General features: G+C 39.5%; 2 protein-coding genes across 2 annotated transcripts; both read left to right on the top strand.

The window, feature by feature from the left end:
* The first annotated feature begins 257 nt into the window (after positions 1 to 257).
* Positions 258 to 8,877, top strand: dars2 (aspartyl-tRNA synthetase 2, mitochondrial). The gene is made up of 17 exons (XM_088310732.1): positions 258 to 903; positions 1,235 to 1,334; positions 1,489 to 1,555; positions 1,786 to 1,887; positions 2,102 to 2,197; positions 2,273 to 2,396; positions 2,728 to 2,774; positions 3,259 to 3,365; positions 3,560 to 3,629; positions 3,721 to 3,900; positions 4,371 to 4,478; positions 4,569 to 4,631; positions 5,189 to 5,341; positions 5,704 to 5,922; positions 6,029 to 6,139; positions 6,327 to 6,402; positions 8,117 to 8,877. The coding sequence occupies exons 1-17, from the start codon at positions 732 to 734 to the stop codon at positions 8,326 to 8,328; spliced, it is 2,007 nt and encodes a 668-aa protein (XP_088166858.1). The 5' UTR covers positions 258 to 731; the 3' UTR covers positions 8,329 to 8,877.
* Positions 8,878 to 9,807: 930 nt separating this feature from the next.
* bpnt2 (3'(2'), 5'-bisphosphate nucleotidase 2) lies at positions 9,808 to 24,962 on the top strand. Its single transcript, XM_088310733.1, has 8 exons — positions 9,808 to 10,389; positions 16,136 to 16,208; positions 16,332 to 16,478; positions 16,932 to 17,088; positions 20,578 to 20,673; positions 22,337 to 22,498; positions 22,721 to 22,855; positions 23,763 to 24,962. Exons 1-8 carry the CDS (start codon positions 10,271 to 10,273, stop codon positions 23,903 to 23,905), a joined length of 1,032 nt encoding a protein of 343 aa, XP_088166859.1. The 5' UTR covers positions 9,808 to 10,270; the 3' UTR covers positions 23,906 to 24,962.
* The last annotated feature ends 820 nt before the right edge of the window (positions 24,963 to 25,782 follow it).

Raw genomic sequence — 25,782 nt, 5'->3', positions numbered from 1 at the left:
ATGGACAAAGACTGCATCGCACCATCGATGCAACTCTTTAAACAGCTGTCTGCAGACATAGACAGGACTTATTCCTATTAAGCCAAGAACAGAATTTCACATGGTACCGCAACGACAAAACATTCTCCTAACTATATTATCTTCATGATGTTATGTTATATTAAATATCACTGCTTTAATCTCTTTGAATCTCCGGCAATAGTACACTATGAGCGTACTTGAATGCTGTATTATCAAAGGCAGTTGGAGGCGCTCTCGGTTGAATTTGCGAAAACACTTCAGAGAAGAAGACAGTGGACGAAACCATGTTTGTTACGGTGGGGGTCCCCAACTCAGCAGAATGTTAGTGTTTTCAAAGGATAGTACGTAAATTGAATGGGTCGCTGGAAAAACGCTATACCCTTTTAAGGGCTATTGAATTTTAACTATAGCTTCACTAAGGCAGTGAACGAACTACAGCCGGTGTCGGTACGGCAAGAAACAGGAAGTAATTTCACACACCGGCTTTCATTCCGTCCACCGTCGTCCTTTAACATGCGTTATTAAAAGACAGGACGACTGATTTATTTGAATCACAAATTGATAAAGATGTGATATCGAACAGTTTGTCCAACCCCCTTTTTTACTCGGAAGGTAGACTACATTTTGCAGGAACTGCCCGTCAAAACAGTTCCAGAAACGAGGCACATCCCTCGCAGATAATTATCTTCATGTAGTGCAATTAATACACAATGGCAACAACATGCAGATATGTGGTGCAGAGAACATTCTGTGCACTTGGAACTCATGGAGTTTATCGGCAATTAAACTCGACTTCAAGTCAACGAAACCTCATTCGGAGACCACAAATCAAACACCTCAGCTGCAATGACAATTCCCATGTGTCCAACTCTCGGATCACAGGTACATCGCATGCAGAATTACGTGTGAAACCTCGTCTCTATTAGTTTGGTTCTAATTTAAAAAAAAAAAAAGCCAAATTTGGCTATTGTACACCAACAGCGAATACAAATGTCTATCGCACCTTTTAGAATTCTCATTTTTCTTTCACTTTTTTAAACTGTCACAGAAATCACTGTAATTGAGCACGATAGCTTTGATAGAACACATTTAGTGCCCGACCAAAGATTGTTGTATAGTACGGCACAACTATTAAATAGTAGTTAGTAGCTGTTTATGAATGAAAACTTAATAAAATCACTTAACTATTTCACCATCACTTTTTTGTCCCCAGGAAGCTGCTCTTTGTCTTTTAGGAGTCACACCTGTGGACAACTGAGATCTGAGCATGTTGGCGAGAAGGTCACATTATGTGGATGGGTTCAGTACCTGAGGTGCTTTAAAAAAAAAAAAAAAAAAAATACTGAAACCAACACAATCCGAGTGGTTCCATTAATACAATTCTGCTAGCATAACATAAGAAAAGGTGCATAGGGATGGAAATGTTTTGTTAGATTATGACAATTGTTTTTTTTGTGTCCTAATTAGACAAGACCTGTTTGTCATTTTACGAGACTTCAGCGGCCTGACCCAAGTACTTATACCTCAGCAGGAAGTAAGCATTCAACTTAATTGTATTAGGTGTTGTCTTTGTCTGATGCTGGATTTTTGAGCTGGTTCTTTGATTGCAACTGACTTTCACTTAAAAAAACATTATACACACACATATATATATATATATATATATATATATATATATATATATATATATATATATATATATATATATATATATACTCAAAATGTTTCGCATTATTTTTAAATAAAGTCATCGCTTGTATCCAGGCTGCACGTCATCTGAAAGAAGTGCTGTGTAATCTCACATCCGAGTCTGTCATCAAGGTTACTGGAACAGTTGGGCAACGGCCAGCGGGACAGGAAAACAAGGTGTGTTAAATGCACTGCATTCAATAATCTGCATTTGTTTTAAATCATTGTCATTTCTCAAGGGGAAATGAACACTGTCCTGTATGTTTTTGATGCACATTACACCCAAGGCACAAAAAGGACTGGTGATGTGTTGCGCAAACACTTTTATTTCTGCTGTAGAATTGTCATTGTGTTTAGTGATGCTATAGTAATCATACTCCGTTTATGATAGGGGATGCCAACAGGAGACATTGAAGTCCTAGCTGAGCATGTGGAAGTTTTCAATGTGTGCCGGAAGTTGCCATTTGAAATTAAAGACTTTGTTAAAGTAAGCGGCTACACATTGCTCCTCAGACTATTAATAATGTTCATGTAAATCATTACAATGTTTTCTATTGCCCAGAAATCAGAATCTTTACGCATGCAGTTTCGCTATCTGGACCTGAGGTCTTCTCGCTTGCAGAAGAACCTCCGACTGAGATCCCAACTCGTGATGAAGATGAGAGAATATCTCTGTAATATACACGGTATGGAAAATGACTGCTATTCTCTTTTCATACAGCCATCCAACCTTTTTAAATATTGCCTATCCTGTTGAGGGGGGTAGGGTACTGGAGCCCATCCAAGCTGACTTTGGGGGAGGAGGTGTGCTAAACCCTGGATTGGTTGCAACTCAATCACAGGGCACATATAAAAGCAGACAGCCATTCACATTCATGCAATCGCCAAGTCGAACTGTGCCCACGCTTGTTGCACCCATGTCAGACGATTGTACACCTAACTTTGCCTGTATTGTCATCCAGTCTTTGGACTGCGTCAGAATTTACTTTTTGTTTTTGTTTCTCCTCCAATTTGTAGATTTTGTTGATGTAGAAACACCAACATTGTTTAAAAGAACACCCGGGGTAAGTAATTTTGTATTGAAATAAGCAAGAACTAGGATTGCAAGAACTATGTATGGTTGTGCCTTTCAGTCAAATGTAAGGATTGTATTTGCTTATTATAGAGCCAAGGGGACAGTGACTGAAAATTATTTCAACAGCTTTTCAGAAATGACTATTCATATCGCCCAGAACCTGACAAACCAGGTGGATTGGATGACTGAGCTTCTGTTATCAACCTTTCACAAAAGAATTACAGGATATACTCAAATAATGCAAGCTTGACACCAGGCCAGTGTATCTGATCCAAGCTATTTAGGTGAAAAGTAAAACCAGCCTTTCATAGAAAAGTCTTTTGTGTACATTGAGCTGCCAGCCTTACGTAACGGATGCTGAGTCACTTTGACAATGCCCAAATGCTGCAAGGGTAATCTGCAGTTTTTCTTGATTTGATGTGATCTTGCAAACCTCAATGCTTCTCTAACACCGTTTTTTCTGCTGGTATTAGGGAGCCAAAGAGTTTGTTGTTCCATCCAGAGAACCGGGTCGTTTTTATTCCCTCCCTCAGAGTCCTCAGCAGTTCAAGCAGCTTCTAATGGTGGCTGGTATTGACAGGTGGGACAATGCAATCACTCACCTTTTGCGTTCATTAGTGGGGGAAATTTTCTATGACCCACTCTCCCAACATTTACTTATAAACTAATGAGTATAGAAAAAAAAACACCCAAATTATGATAAAATATATATCATTTTTATTGTCATTGTTGCTCATGGCCAAGTCAAGTAAATCGGCATCATTACTGTCACAGGTACTTCCAGATTGCTCGGTGCTATCGAGATGAAGGCTCCAAACCAGATCGGCAGCCCGAGTTCACCCAGGTATCATCTCGCCTTCTATAATAGTCATTTCCGCTGTTGGAAGTGGAAACAGTATCTTTTTTTTTGTCTAATTCTGAATGTGACTCTACAGGTCGACATTGAAATGTCTTTTGTGAACCAGGCGGGCATCATGTCTCTGGTAGAGGGTTTGTTGAAATACTCGTGGCCTGCAGAGAAAGGCCCCCTCGCAGTTCCTTTCCAAACCATGTCATATGAAGAGGCCATGAGGGACTATGGGGTGGACAAACCTGATACCAGATTTGGCATGAAGGTGCAATTGTTCTGTCTTCTGGATGACATAATTGAACACGAACTATTAATGTTCAACTGGACTTTGTGAGATTTATCATTGCCTTCAAACTAACTCTTTTGAACTCGTAAACTAAATAACTGTAGACATTTGACACGTTAAAAATTTTTTGAGTGTTTCATTTTCTACACCCATCATTAGTAGTGTGTGAACAAATCTAAAACACTTGACTGTTGCTAAAATAATCAAACCACCAAATAGGTGAAATACTTCACAGTTAATTAATTAGTTAGTTAATGCCGACACATTTCTAGATAAAGTTGTTATGGCATTAATTGCATGCTTGCCACATGCTTGTCAGAAAGCCCAACTATTGGACGGTTGTTCCCAAAGATGTACTGTGTTGACGTGCAAAATTCTAAACTTGGATTTTGAAATCACGATTCTCCCGGACAGTTAACATTGAATCTTCCTTCTTCCCTTTCATTCAGCTGATGGACCTCAGAGATGTTTTCCTGTCCACAGATATTGGGTTCTTCAAATCAGCTGTTAGCAAACCAGGAAGCTCGGTTTTAGCCATCTGTGTACCCAGTGGAGCAGTAAGAGCAAACCTCTTTCTTTTAGTGGAAAGTGATAACTTTCTTATGTTGTCTTTGCAATGTTCCGACTTTTTTCTAAATTCTTTTCAGAAACTATTTACTGGGAAAGCTTTAGAAGAACTGAAACAATCATCCAAGACTAATTTTAACCAGGTAAGAAGATGATTGGCTAGTTGCACATTTCTTTATTTTTAGTGTTCAAATGAGTACAGCAAAATAATGAAAGCATTAAAAAATACATTACAGATGTTTCTTTTAGCTTTCTTGGTGGCTGCATACTGGGAAAATAAATCAAGTGTGACTACATGAAGAGATTCAGTTTTGTTTTTAAAAGTTGCTGTTTACAAAAAAGGTCTTGAAACAAAATTATACTTAACCAATAAAGTGGAAGGGGGAAAATGTCACAGTCACTTAACTCATGTTCAGTTCTATTCAGAATAATAATAGTATTAAAAAAAAAAAAAAGAAAGGGAATGAAAAGGTGAGTCAAGCTCAAAAACCCATTCTGGCCGACTCAGGACTGGACTCATCGCCAGTCTATCACGGCGCAGAAAGACAAACAACCATTCCTTTTCACATTTCCACTAATGGCCAATTTGGAAGATGCAAATGCCACTCAGAAATGCCCAATGAGTAAGTGTGAGCACTAGCCAACCAACATTAATAGCATTATCACATCAAAGATGAAATATCTTTTCTGTTGTCCTAAGGAGGTGAGTGTGGCGCTGGTCAGAGCAGATGGAACGCTCAAGTCTCCTCTGAAGAAGCTGTTGTCAGCCTCTGTCACTGATGCTTTACTGCGGAAGACTGCCGCCGAACCAGGAGACCTACTACTGATAGCTGCTGGTCCCTATGGAGTTCTGGTATGAAACGTGCACCTCGCGAAACATACATTAGTAGCCCTCGAAAGGATACCTGCGTGGGTTTTCTTTGGGTACTCCGGTTTCCTTCCACATTCCAAAAACATGCGTGGCAGGTTGATTGAACGCTCTTAATTATCCTCAGGTGTGATTGTGAGCGCGGATGATTGTCTGTCTTTATGTGCCTTGCGATTGACTGGCAACCAATTCAGGGTGTACCTCGCCTACTGCCCGAAGGTGGCTGGGATAGGATCCAGCATCCTTGCGACCCTAGTGAGGAGAAGCGGGTCGGATAATGGATGGATGGATATTACTGCTTTATAAAGCATCTCTTATTAACCGAAATATATCTCCTTTGTTCTCAGCGCCCAATGCTAGGTCGTCTTCGTTTACAGTGTGCAGAGCTCCTGGAGTCTCATGGCTTGACAGTCCGTGACTCTTCGGCCTTTCATTTTCTGTGGGTTGTGGATTTCCCTCTCTTCTTACCTAAAGAGGATGAGCCAGAGCAGCTTGAGTCTGCCCATCATCCATTTACTGCTCCACTGCCAGAGGACACGCAGTTACTCTACACAGAGCCAGAAAAAGTATGCTATTGTTATTTGCTGTTGTGTTTGAATTCATTTATGGATGATAAACTTGATCATTTTGTTGTAAGGGATGTGTGTAGATATTTCCTCTTTGTAATTCGAGGTTCGTGGTCAACACTATGACCTTGTGTTGAACGGCTGTGAGGTTGGAGGAGGTTCAATGCGAATCCACAAAGCTTCAGAGCAACTTCACATTATACAGAATATCCTCAAGGTGAGAAATGTTTTGGCTGTTTCCCAGCATTGCGGTATAATTTATTTTTAACTGTAGAACTCATTTACCTTTTTGGAATATAAGTCTCTTCCTTGCTGCGTTTTTTATAAACGAGAACTTATGCAAAATAAGGAAAATCCCCTTGGTTAGGAGAAAAAGTTTTAACAACAAACATTTTACTTCTCAGGAGGATCCCGCTGTTCTTTCTCACCTGCTGGAGGCTCTGGACTCTGGTGCGCCACCACATGGTGGTATTGCGCTTGGTAAGCTTCCAAACATGATTCAGTTTCCAAAGTTAAGAAAAAAAAATCACACAGTAACAGGTACTTCTTTTCAACTGTTTTTTGCCTTTTTTGGGGCCATGACTAGTTTAAAAAATGTTCAATGGCTGAAACAGGAGAAGGAATGTGACGTTTTGTTCAGTTTTTCATTTTTTAAAATTGAAATATGTTGAAATGATACAAAACAGAATTTAAATGAGGAGTAATGAAGGTAAATGAACACAATTGTGAAAGCAATTAAAAGTAATATATGAAAGAAAAATGATATTTTATTAGCACTTGGGAGCGCAAACTAAATCTGCCATGAAATCTCATCAGTAGTTGAGAAAAATGGCAGTGGTATTCATTCTAATAAATGACAATCACATACCTAATATCTAATTTTATTGATACAGTAATCCATAATTATTCGCCTTAATTGGGACCAGAACCCCACAAGCTAAAAGTGAAAAAACGCAAAGTTCTTTTAATTTATGTTTTTTTTTTTACACCTTTATTACACCATTTCGACCTGGACATGGTTCCCAACCTTCTAAACTAACTAATACTAAAACTGCTGGCTGTGAGAGGAAAGTGATTACAAACCCGGAAGTGGAATAGTCCATGTTCGCTAATAACTATGTTAAAGTTTTAATTTTCCTCCTAAAATTGGCTTACCTTAACCAAAAAACCATTGGTGCATTTCAGCCAAAGATCCAAACCTGGTTGATGAATTCACCTTTAAACCCTCATTATTGTTGTGCGAAATGCTCTTCTTGCGGCTGCTTCTTCTTTGTTGTCTTCTTCTCTCTTGTTCTATTAAACACATGAAGAAGAAGCACTGTCATGGAAGTAATAATGGCTTAATTTTTGCTTTACACAATAACATCAACAAGGACATTTGGATAAAATGCACCGTGAGATTCAAGTTAATGTAAGCTGTTTTAATACAAACTTTAACAACTACTTTCACATTTTTTTTTTACAGATGTTTTGTTGTGCTGAGCGAGCTGTGCTAGTCGGCTGGCGGTGGCTCTGCTCACAGCTTATCCAGCTCACCTCTGACTAACTGAACGCCACATTTGAATAACGTTATGAATTTCCTAACATAATGTTGTTCCAAGCTGCTGTTCGTTTATTATAATGTAATAGCCTGGCAGATACAAGGGTAGAAATATGCTGGGTTGATGCGCAGTCAATTAGATCACGGAATAAATCCACTCGTCCTCTCGTTGGTCGATCTCGCAGCCAAGAACCAATCACGCTCCTTATATGAGTGTCCATGAGTATGTACAAAGCCTCCGTGTCAACTGATCTCTTCGAAGCAATGCGTCTTTCCGCATTATGGCAATGTTTTTTGTTTTTCTTTTTTTTTGGTATTTTTATGAATATTTTTTGGAAAATCAGCAAAACACTGAAGCCGTGAAAACTGAAGCGCGAAGTGGCCAGGGAATACTGTATATGTATTATAGTATTTAGATGTAGTGTAGTATATAAGCATAATTTTTATCAAAATCAGGAATAGGAAAAACTGAAAAGAATAGGTAAATGTTAAGTATCAGCACCCACAACCTCCCCAGTTTTGTGTGTACTGTTCTTTAAACATTAAATACATGTACAGTAGATGGATGAAATCCAAGTTTTTCCACATCATAGCAAGGATGCATTATATTACTCGTGAAATGTAACTAAAAATACAATACATGCATTCTTTTAGGTTTGGATCGTCTGGTTTCCATCATGGTGGGAGCTTCCAGCATACGAGATGTCATAGCCTTCCCAAAGTCATTCCGTGGGCATGATCTTATGAGTCACGCCCCAGACTTTGTTTCAGAGGAGGAGCTGCAGTCCTACCACATTTCGGTCAAGTGGCCAGCAGAGACGGGAGGAGAACAAGATAAAAAGTGTGGAGATTTTGAACAAAGATAGATGGTCACTAAAGAGGAAAAAGCCTTCTGTACTCTTTTTAGTAATCAGCAGGGCTGGCCCTGGTCTTCTGGGGACCCTAAGCAAAGTTTCCTATGTGGGCTTTCTGACTGATCAGCAGCACCAACCGTGCCACCATTGATGACTCTCAAGCCCATCATGTCAACGTTAATGTGGCAATCTATTCATTTACACTTTTTGTCATTGCAAAAACATCACCGCTAAAGCATTGGATCCTTAATAATCAGCGACCACTGTACAAGTCAAGTCAGGACTACACCCCGAAAAAAAAAAAATCCTGCCTTCTAATGCATTTTAATTTGGTCCAGTTGAGTGAAGTCATTGAATTTACACTTCAATGCAATAGACTGATCGTTAAAAATTATACACAAACAAAATAGTTCCAACCTAATCTCAGATAAGAGGAGTGAGAATTAATATGTACATTTCTTTCTTTCTTCTTGGCATAAGATCAAATGTAACATGTATCATTAGAGTTGTATTATTATTGTTGTTGTTGCTGCCAAATTATTAAATATTGTTACATCGTTGGAGGCTGAGACACACCCAGCACTTGGGATGGCAATGGGGTGAGAAATGTGTTTTCTGTTGGTTGTATATCTTTGATCTTTGTTTGGTTTATTGTTTGCCCAGTGGTGGTTGGTCAAGGCCTTCTCTACCGGCCTAACATAATCAAGAAATCATGATCATATTCTTCACGTTAACGTCATTATATCCTAGTGTTGAATTTTAGTGAGAGTTTTTATCCAATCAGAATTCAGCCTGTTCGTGTTGCCAGGCAGATTTTACGATACTAGTAGCACGCACTATTCGCCCGAGGCCTTCAGATACACTTGTGCGGGCATCTGTTATGTCAAAGCCAATGAGCTCTCTAGGTGATAGACAGTTGCGATTGCCAATCTGATCACAAGAGCCTTCTCGCTGGCCTTGCGCTGAAGGTGATGAACGCGTTTTGTGAGTCGCTGTTTTATACAACAGAACTGAAAATTCGAGCTATATTACCTAGCTTGCCTCCTTGGTGTGACATAGAAACTGAAACCTGAAAAAAACAAGCCCAGCTCCAAAAGGGGTGTGCCAGTTTGTGTAAATCTCATTACAAAAAATCAACGGCATTAACTAATGTCACGTAGCAACGTGGTGAAATGACGCATTCTAGTTACATTGCCAAACTACACAACCAGACAACACACTATTACAAGCATGACAGTGGCAAACAACACATCCTGACAATACTTTGTCAAATGGAACCCCAATATTGATGCGCCGGTGTGACAGGTATGGTGGACACATGAAATGCGAGAAAGAGCAAGAGTTAGCTCGCTGTCGGAAACGCCAAACAGAATGAGGAGCTAGTCTAGGGGATATGGGTAGACTTTCTGGTACACGATTGTTTTGTTGTTTCCATTGGTTGTTTCTGATAAGACTGTCCCACAGTGATGACGACATTTATTTTGACCCGGAAGAGGTGCCGCGTCACCTGACATTGGTGTCCGTTTAAAAGGAAGATGATTGAACAGAGACAGGATTGTTCAGGTCTACATTCGACACTAGACAAACCGTGGTTAACATCTTCGGGTTTCGGAGCTAGAAAAGCGTCCAATGAAAGGGAATGTCGATTCCAACAGAAGACACGATCGGGAGTTTGGAGAGTTTAATCTGTGAAATCCTGTTTAACGCTAAACGCTCGAACCTTTGATCGGAATAAGCGCGTGTCTTTTTGACAGCACTGTATTGACAGTTTTTTTTTAATGTTATGATATGTACTTGGTAGCTTCGTATGCCTATCCCCAAATTTTAGTCCGTGTGTGACGAAGCCTATGTTGGCAAGTTAACGGTTCTGCACCGACCGCAAAAGTCACGCCACGTCACGTAGTGTGTGGACGATTGCTCAGTTCACTAAATTAGAGCGCGGTTATCAGCAATTATGGCTCCGATGGGTATTCGCCTGTCTCCTTGCGGCGTGGCCGTGTTCTGCCTTTTGGCACTAGGCATTTTATACCACTTTTACGCCGGCGTAATTTCCAGCAAGCTGGCTGCCTTCAGGTGAGTCTCTAATCCTCCATTATAATCCACGTAATACACATAGCTGTGGCTGGATGGCCTCTGTATATCTCATTTTATCCTAGGATTAAGAAATTTGGATTGGGTGATTAGACTGCCTACCTTTGCAATTACCAAGTGAACCACTTTGTTTCATTCATGAGGTGCAGGGACTGTCATACAGATAGCTATGTTCTACTCCTATCCTTTGACGAAAAACATTTACATCCGTATAGGTGTGCCTTTTCCAGGATGTGAATTCCCCTCCCAGCGGCTCATAACACTTTGTGACACAAATCACAAATTTGCTTTTGTACCTGAGTCCAAGTAAACTGCTTTTGTGGATGTCCTGATACCAAGCGCATATCCAATACCTCATATTAATGACAAAAAAAAGCACATCCAAATTGTATAATTATCATTTTTAATTTGAATGAAACTATCCCAACATGACACATTTTATATTGCTAGTGAAACAGTGGTTTGAACCAAGCATAACATTTACAATAATCCCTCGCCACTCTGCGCTTCACTTTTCTAGGCTTTAGTGTTTGCGTATGTTTTTCAAAATATTCATCAAAAAAAGAAAAAAAAATACAACTGTATCAGCAGCCCTATTGCAGAAAGACATGCTGTTTTGAAGAGACGAGTTGACTCGGAGGCTGTGTACCTACTTGTGGACCGACATACAAGCAATATGGTCCAGCTGCAGCCACGAATGGGCGTTCATGTTTTTTAACGGGAACACCCCGTTCTGAGAACAGGAACGCCCCGTCACACCAAGTTCACGTCAGGTGTCGCTTGTTCTCGATGGCGTTAGATTTATGCCACAAGTGAAATACCACAAACGCAGTCGATAGATAGAAGGGTCTTCTGCATTCTGACACGCTGTTCTTATTGTTTTAGTAATAATTAAAAAATACTTTTTTTTCCAAATATCTCTGATTGGCTTAACGTTATTGTCCCTTTAGTTGTATGTGTTTCTGTTAGTGTTTTTCTGTTTGTTTTATTTTTATTTTTTTCTAATCAAAAACCACCTCTCGAAGTTCTGCATTTGCGTCGTCATCATTAGATGTCACCAATGTAGTTATTTTGCAATAGCGCCGCGCCATCCATCCATCTTCTGTACCGCTTCTCCTCACTAGGGTCGCGGGGGGTGCTGAAGCCTATCCCAGCTGTCTTTGGGCAGTAGGCGTGGGACACCCTGAACTGGTTGCCAGCCAATTGCAGGGCACACAAAGACGAACAACCATCCGCACTCACACTCATACCGAGGGGCAATTTAGAGTGTTCAATCGGCCTGCCATGCATGTTTTTGGAATGTGGGAGGAAACCAGAGTACCCAGAGGAAACCCACGCAAGCACGGGGAGAACATGCAAACTCCACACAGGATGGCCGGAGCCGGGATCGAACCCACGCCCGATGCTGTCTCTCACTGTGAGGCCATCGTGCTAACCAGTCGGCCAGCGCGGCGCCAATTTATTCCAATTTATATTACACTATATGGAAAGCGCTTTGTTACAGCTCCAGCTGTTATGAAATGCGCTATATAAATAAAGTTGTCTTGTATTTTTTTTTCCCCACCTGAGTTACGATTGGACAGTAAACAGCCAATCAGAATCAGCCCGAGTGTCCGTCTCCTGATTGGTTAAGAATTATGGCACAATTGTCACGCCTGCTTCACAAGCGCGAATAAGCGTTTTGTATGCGTAGAGGAGAGAGAAACATATATATATATATATATATATATATATATATATATATGACTGGTTAGCACGATGGCCTCACAGTGAGAGACAGCATCGGGCGTGGGTTCGATCCCGGCTCCGGCCATCCTGTGTGGAGTTTGCATGTTCTCCCCGTGCTTGCGTGGGTTTCCTCCCACATTCCAAAAACATGTATGGCAGGCCGATTGAACTCTCTAAATAGCCCCTTCTCCATACAAGGCGTATGATTGGTTTCCGGCCTTGAGGCTGTGGTATTATCTTGTGAACTGATTGGCTGCCTATCATCATCAAAGTAATGACAGTAACTTTACTGAATGAAAAAAATGAAATGATAAAGAAAAAAATCAACCTCTACTTCATGGTTTTTCACTTTTAACGGGAGTTGTGGTCCTCATCGTCCGTGAAAAACCATGGATTACTGTAAATGCTCAGTTGGCAGACATTGCAAGACGCCTTAACACCGTCTCCGCTTTCCACATTAACGACCTCATGGGAAGTAAGCTTGACCCATTGTATTTTGAGTAATAAATGTATTTCATGTTAGTTTTTTAACGCAAACATCCGAGATTCATAGTTAGACCCATAGCAACGCCCTAACATCGAAAATGGTTTTGTTGGGCAATCTCCGGTATTCTTCGGGGATGACGTCACATGCAGAACCACGAGCTGCCATTGTAATCCGTTGCTTATTGTCCGATAAATTGCTTCGCTGACATTGTTTATGAGTTTTTCGGCGAAATGCCTCGGCGCCGTGTGGCCATGCATTGTTGATATTCTGGAAAGCTGCTGAGTAGCAAAAAAAAAAAAGACACATAAATGGCCCAATTTTGTTCTGGCAAATAAAGGGAATTTCAAGCCAGCATCAACGAGTGCTATTAGACACTAGCCCTTCGAAGATCTCTGCTTTCTCAACCGTTTACCGTATGATAAAGGGCTCACAAAAAGCTGGGTGTGATTACAATACATTTTGAAAAATAAGTGGTGTGTTGCGTGTATTGTGACAGCTTGTGTGTGACTGACAGCTGTGATCACTGAATGAGGACTGTGTGTGCATCTGTGTGCGCGTGTAGGGCTGGGCGATAAACCGAAAATTTACCGTTACCGAAATTTATTAGAATGACCGACATCATTTTGCCCATGTCGGTAAATTCGGTGTCTTAAAAAAAAAAAAAAAAAAAGTATTTTCTGTCTGCGGCGATGCTCATGCCCCTTTAAGACGGCTCCAGCGCGTGTAGTCACGTGACTCCTCCCTTCTGAACAAGAATGTAAACAAGACGAGTTCGTAGCTGGCGATTCAAATCCTGAAGCGGCTGACACGGCTGCGGACGAAGTAACGTTAGTTGAAATTGTTCCTGTCGCGCTTGTCCCGAAAATAAAGTGGACATCTGTCGTTTGGAAATGTTTTGGGTTCCATAAAGACGATGTTTAAGCAAAAAAACATGAACTACAAAGTGCATCGTAAGCACCTGAAACAGCGCGTCCAACCTTTTCTTTTTGACCACCCACAACACAACCATGCTGTTGACTTGGAGCTTGTGCTAAAAGTTCAAAGTGAGGAGCAAGTTTGGACAAGTGACAACAGCCCATAACGGAGGCGACACCATACGAGAGAACGTCTCAGAGGTGGACGCGATAGCCGAGCACATAGCTAAAGATAGAGCTCCTCTTGTTACAATGGAGCGGACAGGATTTAAATGCCTCATGAAAGTAGCCGACAAGAGGTACGAAAATATTTGTCGCAAACAGCACTTCCCGATATGGACAACATCGGGACGGGAGCGGAGACATGTCAAGCATTTTGCATCCACATCCGACTTGTGGTCGAGTCGCAACATGGATCCCTGTTTGAGCCCGACTGTGCATTACATAGACGACAAGTGGCGACTGCGCACCGGAGTACTCGAGACGGCACATTTTCCTAATGAAGCACACTTGTTTATTTGGCACTGGCATTCCATTGACATTTTTTTCCATTTTATTTAGCATTTTGTTTACAGGCGACTAGCGCCTTTGCACCTGGCATTATTTAGATTGTTTACTCGATACCTTTACACAAATCTAGGCCTTTGCAAATGGAATTACAGCATCTCGGCACAATATATTTACATAAAAAGATTTTGTGAGAGGTACCCTTTTTCTCCTGTTCTTTGTGACATTGTTCAAGTCACGCAAAGCAAGCTAGTTTGAATGTTTATTCAAATGATTTTTGTACTTCTATTTTTCATTGAAAGTAATGCGTACCAGTTGGTCAATAAAAAAAGCAGTTAATATGCATTTCCTGCATTTATTTTGATTTTGGTCCTCAGGGGGAATTTATCGCGCATTTATCGTTATCGAGGTAAAACTGCCTAATTTATCGCGATATTGATTTTAGGTCATATCGCCCAGCCCTATGCGCGTGTGTGGAAAAAGTTGCAGTGAAGAACTAGCGGGCATGTGTGAAGTAGAGTTGAAAGCAAGTGTGTATATACAACTTAAATACCTTACCAAAGACGACGTAGGAAGTAACCATCCCACGAATATGTGTGTGGTCTCAGTAATAGCAGATAAATGGACTTAATCTCACTGCGCGTCATTTAAAGCACGGCAGAGCAATTTAAAACAATAACGCAAGGGTAATAAACCGAGCCTATATATATGTATATGCCACCATGTTTTCCTTTTTCTGGACAAAAATACTTTTTTTCTGGTGGAGAGCAAAACAAATCATTCCTCGCTGACAGTTCCGGCTGTCACTTCAGCCTTTGACAGAGCTGTCAAATGTCCGTGCGACGTGTCTTCAAAGTGCTGATCGGTCGGGAAACCTTCAAATTAAGACTGTCCGAACCTATCCAAACTGCGCTCCATCCCGCCTCACGAAGGCTGAAGTGACAGCCTGAATTGTCGGCGATATAATAATTGTTTGCTCTCTAGCCGAAAAAGTCTTTTGTCTGTAAAAAAGAAAACCTGAAATCTATTAAAAGTAGAAGACAAGATTTATACAATAACCCTACACACCATTAATCCAGCCTCGATCAGTAGTTTCCACTCCATGTTGTTCAGGCACAATATTTTTGTTCACTTGAGCATCTGGCACATACATGTATGGTCCAACGAACAGAATATCAACAAGCTCCTCTTCCCTCAACTCTTCAAATACCTGGATTCCCTTAGATACGGTTGATATTTTGCTTTCTGAGTCAATTTCTGACTAGTTTAATACACTGCCATAGTTGGGTTTGTTGCTTGGCAGAATCTAATTTCGTAAAAATTATTTTTTCAAATATACCAAATCAATTTTTTCATGCTTTATTATTTGTATTGTGTGTAATAAATTTCCCTTTGACGCAAATCGATTTGATTTTCCATTTTCATAACTTAGCTCACACAAGGTCTTAAAGATATTTTCACACTGCCTACCTTATCATTGTTACATGCTTTGCTTTGGTGTCCCGCGACAACTATCAGAATGTTCCCCATAGGTTGCGTTTACTGTCAGCGTTTCCGGCTGTATTGCAATCTTTTTGTCATTTCAAACGTGTGCGCTCGCGCGCCTACGTACCTGTGTGTGTGTGTGTGTGGGGGGGGGGGGGGGGGGTTTGTGTGTGTGGGGGTGTGTCCGCGCACATGTGCGCGCGTCCGTATCTGTGTGTGCATTTATTTATTTTCAATATTATTATGATTATTTTTTTCCTCTTGTGGCAATATCTGTGTACCTCTGGTAGCCGTTAAAATAATAAAATTCAAATAATAATTACATTTTTGACCGATTCTGATTAGCTGAAAATTAGTCATCGGGCCCAATTCACGGTCATATGATTGGGACATCCTTACTTTGTGTGCATTATTATTTTCAGTGAACTATGTTAAATACTACTAATAATAATATATATACAATAGTCATGACTTTGTGTATATACTCATAAACACATTGGTCATGACACTTGTTTGTGTTATAAAATACAGCACTTTCTCAGTCTACTTTCATGCCGTGGAGGTAACAATTTTTTTGTAATTATTGTTTTGTGTTATTTCTTTGCAGCCAGAGGAGGACTGTAAATATGAGAGAACTTCTGGCTGTATCCGTGGAGGCTGCAGTTCTTGGAGGCAAAGAGGTTAGAAAACAATAACTATCTCCCTCATAACAAAGTACCCCGATTGTGTTGGTTATGACAATGATAAGCATGATGTACATTTTTGTTATTTTTATTTTATTATTATATTATTTTATTTCTCAGGTGAAGAAGGTGCGAGATGAAAACAATCTGAACGAGAAATCAAAAGGGAAGACAAAGGAGGGAGCCATTGAGCTTTTGACCATGGGGGACTTGCTCTCCCATAGAAAAATGTACAACCTTATCAAGAACACTTTCCCAGAGATCAAGGTATGCTTTTCTGTTTGCTTGTTTTTTACCTCACCTTCTACTTTCCACCCTGTTGACCTGGGCCCCCTGGTGTCTAATGTGAAGCCACTAAATCAACGTGATAGAAAGATGTAAAGCTGTGTAATATTTTATTAGTAACTAGCAAACCCTTGAAATCGCATCTCAAGTGGACTGGGAGCCAATGCAAGTTGGCAACTATGGGGTAATATGATCAAACCTTCTCATTCTTATTCTTATTCTTACTCAATTAACCAATATATAAGCATGCACTTGTACAAAGTATTTATTTATTTTATTTTCGAAATGAACCTTTTGGCCAGTTATTGTGGTATTACTAATTTTCTTAATATAGATTGTAGTTGAACTAAAATCACAGGAGCCATATGGATTTTGCTCCTTTTTCACAACAATTGGTCAACATATTTTTTGTTGTTGGTGTCCCCCTCACCCCAGGTGAACAGTGAGGAACATGACAGCGTGGTGGATAAGACTGCAATGTGGAGTCGGGACATTCCTGCAGACATACTGGAAAAGATCAAAGGACACGAAGTCCCTGCTGAGAGCGTTACGGTGTGGATTGATCCTTTAGATGCCACGCAAGAATATACAGGTTCAGTATCTTCTTAGTTTAGAGCACTGATTCTCTAATTGGGGTCTCTGTACCCTGCAATGTATAAAAAGACGAGCTGAGCCGCAACCCTAGATCTCCTGATCATGTCTTGATTACAGAATTTATGGTTATTATTAGGCACAAAATCAATATTAATATTATCTATTTAAACAAAAAAAATCATACAAAAGACGTTCAAGGTTCATTATTTTCGTGAAGCATTGTTTGTTAAATACTTTGTCATTGTACCATATGTTTATTTGATAGCTTTAGTGCTATTTTGCTAGGTACAGACTGGACATGAAATAACTGGTAGCTTGCATTTATTCACCATACTACATACTACACGGGGTTGCTTCGAACACAGGAGATCCTCTGACAGATGAAAAAAAAAAGTTTTGACTTGACCTGTCACGATAACAAATTTTTCCAAATGAGATATTTTTCCACAAACTATCGTGATCAAAGTATCATCATCATCGTTCTGTTTTGTTTTATTGTCACTGATATAGTGATGATGTTAAAGCAAAATTAAAGTACAACCTTTTGATGTGTAATTAAGTAAAATTTTTTTTACTAAATTGAGAGTAAACAAGATCATTATTTCAGTACAGTAGTCATACATTGTTAAAATTTTTGTTTGCTGGTGAACCGAGGAATGTTTATTATGAAAAAAGGTATCTTGTTTTTTTTCCTCCCTACTATATTATCAATACTCGGCTAAATTCCCTCTATACATTAATAATCATTAATGATATTCATTTAGGCGATGCTGTGGTCGACTGATTGGCACGCCCACTTCACATTGCAGAGGTCGTGGGTTCACATCTGTGGTCAGGCCTCCCTGTGTTTGCATGTTCTCACTACAAATTGTCCCAAGGTGTGCCTTTGATTGTGAATGGTTGTTCGTCTTTGTGTGCCCTGAGTGACCCTTTTGAGGATAAGCGGGTTCAATGGGTCGATGGATGGATGATTATTCATTCATCAGAAGACACTGATCATGTTAATTTCTCGCCATAATTAGGAAACAGATAAATATCCATAGGCAACACTATTATTATAATTCTCTTCCAGTGTTTATATTTTGAAATGATCACTTCAACAACATCCCAAGAAAGTCACAGTGTCCCATCACCTATTTTTACAATATGCCCGCGGGCAACCCATGTGGTCTTTAAGAGCTACCTGGTGCTCGCGAGCAACACGTTGGTGACCCCTGTTATAAATGTATAGCGATTTCAAGTGATCTCCCTCGTTGCAGCAGCATTGGCGAGCTAAAGACTCGTTACGCTGGACTCAGCGTCAATTCTGGCATTCCAAACAGATTGTTTCTGTTGTCAGTCACCAGTCTTTTGTAACGAATGTTCCCAGAACAAATTGTGCATAAGCAAGCAATGAAATACTACAAAAGCATCGTAGAGCTGTGTGTGAGCCAATGTACATTGTTGCGCTGGCTAGCCTTAATGCTCTATTGCTATTGTTAGGACTATTATACACTGCTGCGGCTCATTAATAAATGAGACAAAGAGTTGCATGTGCCTATGACTCAATGGGACACTTGGATGCGAACCAAACTGCTAAAACGGGTTTTACAAGCTGTCCCAAGCATTTTTGTTTGTGTGCGTTTGACTGAGTGCCAATTTGCTCAGCGGCGAGCAGGCTGACTGACAGAAGAGTCAACGAAGCAGCATGAGTAAATGTTGACGTATGTCAAGAAACAATACATTCCAACTTAATTTTTATAGCGCATTTTCTAATCGTTGTAGCTGTAACAAAGCACTCAATAGCAATAATTCAAATACAAAGACAGTGGAAGCTAAGGCTGTGCAATTAATCAAACTTTAATTGTAATTACGATAATTACACTCAATGATTACAAAATTGGCATAATTGTTATTATTATATAAAAGATTGTTAAAATAGTACTCGCTTTACAATGTCTATACAATACAAAACCATTTTTTTTTTATATAGCTATCACTATAGTGCGTATACTTGAGTTCAAAATTTGGGCGTTCTCTTGAAATATTTTATTTTTAAGTTACGAATGTTCTATGGCAATATAGTAAACTTCAAACATTTATACAAGTAGGAAACTTTTGTTTATACAAGGAAAGCATACTCAAATTTATGCATTTGCACCTTTTTTGAGAAATTTAAGATAAAATAAATTGGATTTGTCTTAATATTGTTTCCTTTTCAACATTTTGATTTCAATTGTTACTAAAAATAAGTGGGTTTTTTTTCATAATCGATAAGCCTTCTTGAAAGCTGTAAGTTAAAATACAAATTAATACTAACACAATAGACACGAGAAAACAGCCGAATACTGAACAGTCTCAAGTTGCATCGAAAGCTAAGCAATACAAACTCGGAGAGGTTGGCTGAGACATGGTCATTTAAATATATGAATACAAATGGCAGTTATTGTTGCTTATTTACTTAAATTAAGGAAATTATGAAGAAGGCTAACTTGACTTTCGTCTTTCGACGTCTCTGCTGCCATATTGCAAATATTATATTACAAAAATTAGATTCAGTCACAAAATTAAAGGCACTAACAAACTAATTAATTACACCCTTATTGTATGAGGGTACAAGTGTCCGGCGTTAGTGGCTTGCAGCTAGGTGTTAGCAACAAGTGCTGGTAGTTCAACAGTTGTTCCTTGGACTACTTTTTTTAACTTCTGTTTTCAATATTGTGGACCTAGATTACATTGTAATTCACTTTTCATGTTAAACGAAAGGAATGTGCCTTAAATTGCATCTTTTTCATTACGTCTTCATTAATTTTAAGAAAACATTCAGTTCAAAATTTATGACAGGATACCTTGTTATTTTATACACCTTAACACATATAGAATAAGAATGTTGCATGCCTTTTATTGTGTTAAATCCTGAATGCCCATGTTAGACTTAAGGAGTAGAATTTTTTTTTTTTTTTTTTAATTGGCGAAAGCATTTTATTAAATAAATTAAGACAGGTTTTTTTTGCTGATCTGAAAAACGACTTCTATGATCCGTTGCACCACTATCCAAATGGGATAAAATGTAGCAGTAGTTCTAGCTCCGGTATGATGAAAACGTCCAGACGCCTGCAATTGATTATTCAGATGAGGATGACAATGCAAATGTAAAAGCAACAAATTTAAATTAAAGACAATGTAAATTTAGGATGAAATTAAAGGATTTTAAGTGCGCCATATAATCTGAAAAATACAATAAACCTAACAAAGGTAATATGGAAACATGTTGATCCAGCGTAACTTTTCAGAGTGAGTACTGTAGAATTATGTTAATCTTTAGTGTGTATTTAAACGCACGTTCAGAAATGGAGCTTGCAACAAAAAAAGCATTCTTATCTTTCATATCATATCTTTTGCTCCAGCTTTTCTTAAAAATAACAATTGTTTTTATCTCATCCCAGCATTGCTTTTAACATCTTCCCCACCACCCTTTTTGTTAATCATTTTTTTACTTGTTTTCCAGAAACCTTGGTCAAGTACGTGACGACAATGGTATGCGTGGCTGTTAGCGGTAAACCAGTCATCGGTGTTATACACCAACCATTCACTGGCTTCACTGGTAAGTGTGTTGTTTGAACTACAAAGCCTATCACAGTTGATCAATCCTACTAATAATTACTACAATTATTCAGTGCAAGTTAAGAGTAACTGGTGAGCAACTTCTGAGTTATTGTTTTAAACTAAGCATAAGTATCAAATAATTAAAAATATAGAATAACGATATTCAAATTTAGATCTTGACCTACAGCACAGCTGTGCAGTGGACCACCAAAATCCTTGGGGACAGGGACCGGGTTGGCCGGCTAATCAGACTCAGACACTACGTCATCACATCGTCATCATCCACCATTCTGGAAGCGGCAAATGTAAAGAAAAACCATTTGGTTGCACGTTAAAAACTATTTAAAACACAAGAAACTGGTGAGATTTTACACGGATAAACTTGACAGCGAAGCTAGCGACTGAGACCTTACAAAAATACTATTAAAGGGTTCCCGTGGGGTTTTAAACTGACTAAAAAGCATTGAATTTATGAATTTGGAAATAACACCTTAAAAGGTCTTGGGAAAAGTCTTGATTTTTAATATCTGGCTCTTAAAATTTACGCTCTACATCAGGGCTGGACCCAAACGTGGCCACTGAAAAAATGATGGGTTGTTCACGTAACGTTCAACTAGCCGAAGTCTCATCGAGTTTAAAAAACATTACAAATATTTAAACTAATTTGCGGATTGGAACGTAAACAAATGCGGGGCTGCGAGCCAGGCGATACTCAAGCTAATGGATAACCATTCAAGCCTCCTCTGCTGAGGCTCTCAACTTCTCCAACGTCAGATCCATAATATACAAAATTGGTGATCTGGAACTACATCTACTGGGAACTCGCTATGATCGGGACTTTTGCATCTTGTTAATCACGGACACCTGGTTACACGCCCCGACTGCTTCTTGTTGTCATTTTCCACAAACGCAGTATTAATCAGAACGCCATGTTTAGGCTAGTAATACAATACAAAACAACTTGATTTCTATAGCGCATTTCACAACAGCTGGAGCTGTAACAAAGGTGGTGTAATATAAATTAGCAAGGAATTAGAACACAAATTAAAACACATAAACACATACAATAGATACCAGAAGAACAGCAGAACAGTGCTAGTCTCATGTGGAGTCGAAAAGGCGCATACACCATTTTATTGCAAATAATTTTGGGGGGGTTGACGTCCCCTTTGATTCACGTCAAGATTTTGTATCCTCATACCATACAACAGGTCAAGAATTTTCTGGAACTGAAATCCTCTCCACTCCTCTACTACTAACATTATTAGCCACATGCTTTTTGCAGACACATCACAAACTGTTCATCTTATATAGTTAGTTTGGGGGAAAAAAAGTAATCTTGCTCTTGTTCTCATCAGCATTGTGTATGCGCTGCAGCCTAAACTAGCTAATAGTTACCTTTAATCGCAGGGCGTACTTATGGTGACATTTATGGGCAGTTTTCAAATGACTTGTTTTGACGATGTGGGGGAAAACTGGGAAACCCAGAGAGAACTTGAGCACAGAGAGAGCGTGCAAACCATGATGGGCTTGCGCTGCTGACAAAAGGAAAAAAGGCAATCTTGTATATGAGTATTAAATATTTGGCGTCAAAATAGGATGTGTTTCACCATCTCATTCTTTTTTTTTTTGGTTTGTTTTTCCTGTCTCATCACTCTCAGCCTGGGCGCTTGTGAATCAAGGATCCAATATGACTCCTCGCTCGTCCTATAGTGTGAGCCCTCCTAAAGTAATTGTCTCCCGTTCCCACTCGGGGAAGGTTAAAAGCTTTATTCACGATGCTTTTGGAAACAGCACCACAATTATACAAGCAGGAGGAGCAGGTGAGTAGGATGGCATTTTATTTACTCATTTGATTTCACTACTTTCTAAATAAAAAAAAAAAAAAAATTTGCCCAGGAAGAGTGAAATATATCTACAACAAATGTATAATGATTTGATAAGGATTATGAAAATTAAATATACAGTATTAGGGCCCAATATTATATGAACTATAAAGGATTTGATTATTGTACTGCTACCATGGTTGTCATTTTTCCCCTCAGGGTATAAGGTCCTGTCACTCTTGCAGATGCCTTCAGGTGGTAAAGAGCCCATAGACCAAGCAGACGTTTACATCCACATCACCATGATTAAGAAATGGGACATCTGTGCTGGTGCAGCACTACTCTCTGCTCAAGGTAATCTCATAACTATCAAGCTCCCTTTTCAAATTCTCCTTTGTGTACCGCAAGAAAAAAACAGTTGATGAATACATTTTTGACCTTTCAGTCTGAAATGTTATAATTACAGTGGGACCTCTACGAGTGAATGAAATCTGTTCATATTTGCTGGCTGAGCTCCAAATGGTTTTAAATAACTGTTACACTCTCGGTCCTCCCGTTCCACAACAACTCAAACATCACTCATGCTTCAAATCTTTTCTTCCGCTCTCTGACAACCTGGTGGAAATTCCTGAAAATCACGAACACCGTTCTTAAAACCACCAAAACAAAACTCTAAAAGATACAAAATCATAATCCAGTCAGACAACTACATGGCAGTACCTCATAATAAATGAAAAAAAAAACATCTGGTAATTGCTCCTGATACCAGCTCCTGGCCCGAAGCTGCAATATTATCTATAACATGTCTAACAATTCAAACTTACGATACACCATCTATTACAAAATAATACAATCTATAGCTACCATCTTACAGGACAGAAAGTGGCTAAATTCCCTGTACATACAGGAACTTGAATCAATGCACACAAACCACCACTGACACATACCTCCAGGTAACAGAATCACCCTCTGCCCTCCTGGACTGACGAGAAAGAAAAACGCATAGTTCATGTTTGTGTGTGATGTATGCTGCCGTCCAATGTGATTCAAAGTCCCACGAAACATCATGCAACAACTGTGGTTGAAACTCACAATCAGAACAACAAATATTTTACTCAATTTGTTTGGGTAAAATTCTGACTTGCCTGACTAAATTTACACGCACTCAATTACGGTTCCTCTGTATCTTATTGTGTTGTGGCTTTGTCATGTGTGTTCCAATTGGCACTACAGCACACTAACATTTAACCATGGTTTGTAGGCGGCCACATGACAACTCTGAAGGGTGAGGACATTGACTACAGTGGGAATCCTCTCAACAAAGGAGGGCTGGTGGCCAGTGTAGGTGTTGACCATCAGGCCATATTGGAGCGGCTGCCAAACTGGGACCCTGAGAAGCAGTGAAAGCCTGACGCAGTCACCGGTAATTTGGTCAAGCTTTTGTATGGCCAGCATTTTTCAAGAAAGGAGTTGATCACAAACATTACAGACCTCATGAGTTGACAGGCCTCTGTCAGCCACAATTCAATAACAGGACCGTGCAGCTAACATGGCTGCCACGGGGATCCACACCCCGACATGAATATAGTGTATAGTTGCAGCTTGATGATGCTTACTGTTTATGTGCATACTGTATATCAAGGTGGGACTGTTCAGAAAGCTCTGCTATGTTAATTCAGTCTTGGAAGAGCAGGGGTGCTGCATCGTTCTCTTGTACCTCCCAATATTTAGTGGTGGAGTTTGTCCTCCATGAATTTGCATGATCATGAATATTGCTCTTCCCCACTGGCTCCTACTTTGACAGTAGACACGCTGGAAAAATAACTTGAAGGGTTTCTTGTATTGCAAAAACACTGATGGCAAGTCACATCTTGTTCAGTGCTTGTTGTCTATTTCCATTATTTTTAAAACTGCCTCTGTGTGTGATCAACACCGGTGCATTCACCATGTGATATTTCTACTTGAATCGTTCCACCCTTAATCCCCCACACTGTTGGGTTCCAATGAACACTGGATATGACTGGCACTCCTCACGCCGTTGTCACAGTTTGCATCTAAAATGGCATTTGTTTTTTAAACTGGGGTGAATGTTACTACGGACTGGTGATACAAGGCACACCGCAGACTTGGAGAACCACAGAGGGAGTGAACTTTGGAATTGTGCTCACAGTGAATGGTGATCTCAACTTCAAAAAATGAGAAGAATTGACAGGAGTTTGGCATGTATATTCATACCTGTGCTATGAACAAGAGGTCTCTGTTGGTGTGTACCTAAAAGTGCTCTATGCGCCCAATTAGGTTTCTATTCATATTAAAAGCATGTGTTGTCTTGTGATTTTTATTTTTATTTAAAAAAAAATGTTATTCACTGAAAACAGTTCAGCAAAATAAAAGTCCTTTGTTTTGTGTTGTTCTGAGAAATTGATGACACCTGCTTAAGTAAAATAAATCTGCAATAATACTTTTTGCTGAGAAAGCATGCATATTTTATATGGTAAATGGTCTTTCACTTATATTGCACTTTTCCACTTTTTTAAGGCTCTCAAAAGTGCTTCAAACTGAGTTCGTATTTATGTACTGATGGCGCAGCATCTTGCTCAGGGACACTTCGGCATTGTCACAAGGGCTGGGGATCGAGCCAACATCCTCTGGGGTGGGAGCAGCATCTGTTGTTATTGTTGACACGTTGAATTACGAGAGTATTTACCACATTTTCAGATGTCGAATATCTGTCAACAAATCAAGAAACTCATGCTATAACCATGCTATAGTGTCAATATTTGTGGCGGGCCGATCACTTTCAAGTCCATTAAGTTTTTTTTTTTTTTGTTTTTTTTCCCGTTATGATAAAGACAAAGAAATTCACTGAAAGAAATTTTCAAGATTGTTTCCATCAACTGCAACGGCTTGTCATTGCAATTAAATCGTAACTCGCTCCATTTTCAACTTGTATTCTTAGGCTTTGTCTACACGTAGCCAGGCTTTTTAAAAAAAATATTTCACCCTCTCCATGTAGTAAAAAAAAAAAGTTACCACACTACCTCATTTGTTATTAAAAAAAAAATACAAAAAAAAACATCCGCATACATGTCTTTCAGTGCATTTACAGGAATTCCAAACCAACCCAACCAGTTGTCCGGACGGCAGGATTTTTTGCCCGCAGCCAGACCGAGTGCGCCTCAGTGTAGAGTCTCCCATCAGGTTCAATCACCTAAGCATTCACTGAACATAGGCAAAATGAATGAAAGGAAGACAAGAGTTGATCTTTTACTCGCGAGGAG

The sequence above is a fragment of the Idiotropiscis lumnitzeri genome, chromosome 12, assembly GCF_059441095.1.
Source record: "Idiotropiscis lumnitzeri isolate Australia: NSW breed Sydney's pygmy pipehorse chromosome 12, RoL_Ilum_1.0, whole genome shotgun sequence".
Lineage (NCBI taxonomy): Eukaryota > Metazoa > Chordata > Actinopteri > Syngnathiformes > Syngnathidae > Idiotropiscis > Idiotropiscis lumnitzeri.
This window is presented reverse-complemented; position numbering and strand designations above follow the sequence as displayed.

Excerpts from the sequence above, each read along its gene's own strand:
- dars2 (XM_088310732.1), top strand. The coding sequence starts at position 732 with ATGGCAACAACATGCAGATATGTGGTGCAGAGAACATTCTGTGCACTT. Across the intron at positions 2,775-3,258 it reads TGTTTAAAAGAACACCCGGG|GGAGCCAAAGAGTTTGTTGT; the intron begins GTAAGTAATTTT and ends TGCTGGTATTAG. Across the intron at positions 3,366-3,559 it reads ATGGTGGCTGGTATTGACAG|GTACTTCCAGATTGCTCGGT; the intron begins GTGGGACAATGC and ends TTACTGTCACAG.
- bpnt2 (XM_088310733.1), top strand. The coding sequence starts at position 10,271 with ATGGCTCCGATGGGTATTCGCCTGTCTCCTTGCGGCGTGGCCGTGTTC. Across the intron at positions 16,479-16,931 it reads ACACTTTCCCAGAGATCAAG|GTGAACAGTGAGGAACATGA; the intron begins GTATGCTTTTCT and ends CCCTCACCCCAG. Across the intron at positions 22,856-23,762 it reads AGCACTACTCTCTGCTCAAG|GCGGCCACATGACAACTCTG; the intron begins GTAATCTCATAA and ends CATGGTTTGTAG.